Source organism: Colobus angolensis, unplaced genomic scaffold (genome assembly GCF_000951035.1).
Source record: "Colobus angolensis palliatus isolate OR3802 unplaced genomic scaffold, Cang.pa_1.0 Scaffold96, whole genome shotgun sequence".
Lineage (NCBI taxonomy): Eukaryota > Metazoa > Chordata > Mammalia > Primates > Cercopithecidae > Colobus > Colobus angolensis.
Window position 1 is genome coordinate 2,586,380 of NW_012123598.1, and position 733 is coordinate 2,587,112.

Consider the following 733-nt stretch of genomic DNA (forward strand, 5'->3'; position numbering starts at 1 on the left):
CCCCGGGCCCTATCCTCCCTCTGACCCAGGAGTCCAGGCCCCAGCTCCTCCTCCCTCAGACCCAGGAGTCCAGGCTGCAGCTCCTCCTCTCTGACCCAGGAGTCCAGGCCTCCAGCCCCTCCTCCCTCAGACCCAGGAGTCTAGGTCGCCCCCTCCTTGGGGCCCCACCCCACTGGGCCTCTTCTCTCTGTTCCTTAGGCCGCACCAGGATGTCGGACACCGAGGAGCAGGAATATGAGGAGTGAGTGCCGCACTGGGAGGGGTGGGGGCGTGCAATGGTGGAGAGGCTCTCCCACCCCAGGTCTAACTCTCCCCTCCCTCCTCTTCCCCCACACCCGTCCGCAGGGAGCAGCCAGAAGGTGAGTAGGGAGTGGGCCGGCCCCATGGGATGGAGACACCCCCAGGAACTCTTGGGACGGGAGGCGAGGCTTGTGGCACCTTGGCGGGGAAGGGGCAGCTCAGCCCTCGGGCCCTCGCCCGCCCTCTCCGGGTCTGGAGCGTCTCCCCGTGCCATCCCCGCACCGCCAGGGGGCACATGCCCATCGCAGCCGAGGCCAGAGGGACCCCCGGTCCAGCAGAGGCTGGAACCCTGGTCTCTGGCCACTCCCCCCTTCCCTCCCCGAGCTCCTAACGCCTTCTCTTCTGTGCCCCCATCTCCAGAGGAGGCTGCGGAGGAGGAGGAAGGTGAGGTCCCGGACTCTGCAGGTCTGGAGCTGGGGGGCGGGGGCTGGGC

At 68.9% G+C, this 733-nt stretch overlaps 1 protein-coding gene across 4 annotated transcripts in view; it reads left to right on the forward strand.

The window, feature by feature from the left end:
• Window positions 1–733, forward strand: part of TNNT1 (troponin T type 1 (skeletal, slow)) — a 24,912-nt gene that overhangs the window by 2,367 nt on the left and 21,812 nt on the right. For all 4 annotated transcript variants that reach the window (XM_011932479.1, XM_011932480.1, XM_011932482.1 and 1 more), the window contains 3 exons: window positions 199–241; window positions 346–359; window positions 661–684. In XM_011932479.1, the coding sequence (XP_011787869.1) occupies window positions 210–241; window positions 346–359; window positions 661–684 (70 nt within the window). In that variant the 5' untranslated portion in view covers window positions 199–209. The remainder of the gene's footprint in view (window positions 1–198; window positions 242–345; window positions 360–660; window positions 685–733) is intronic.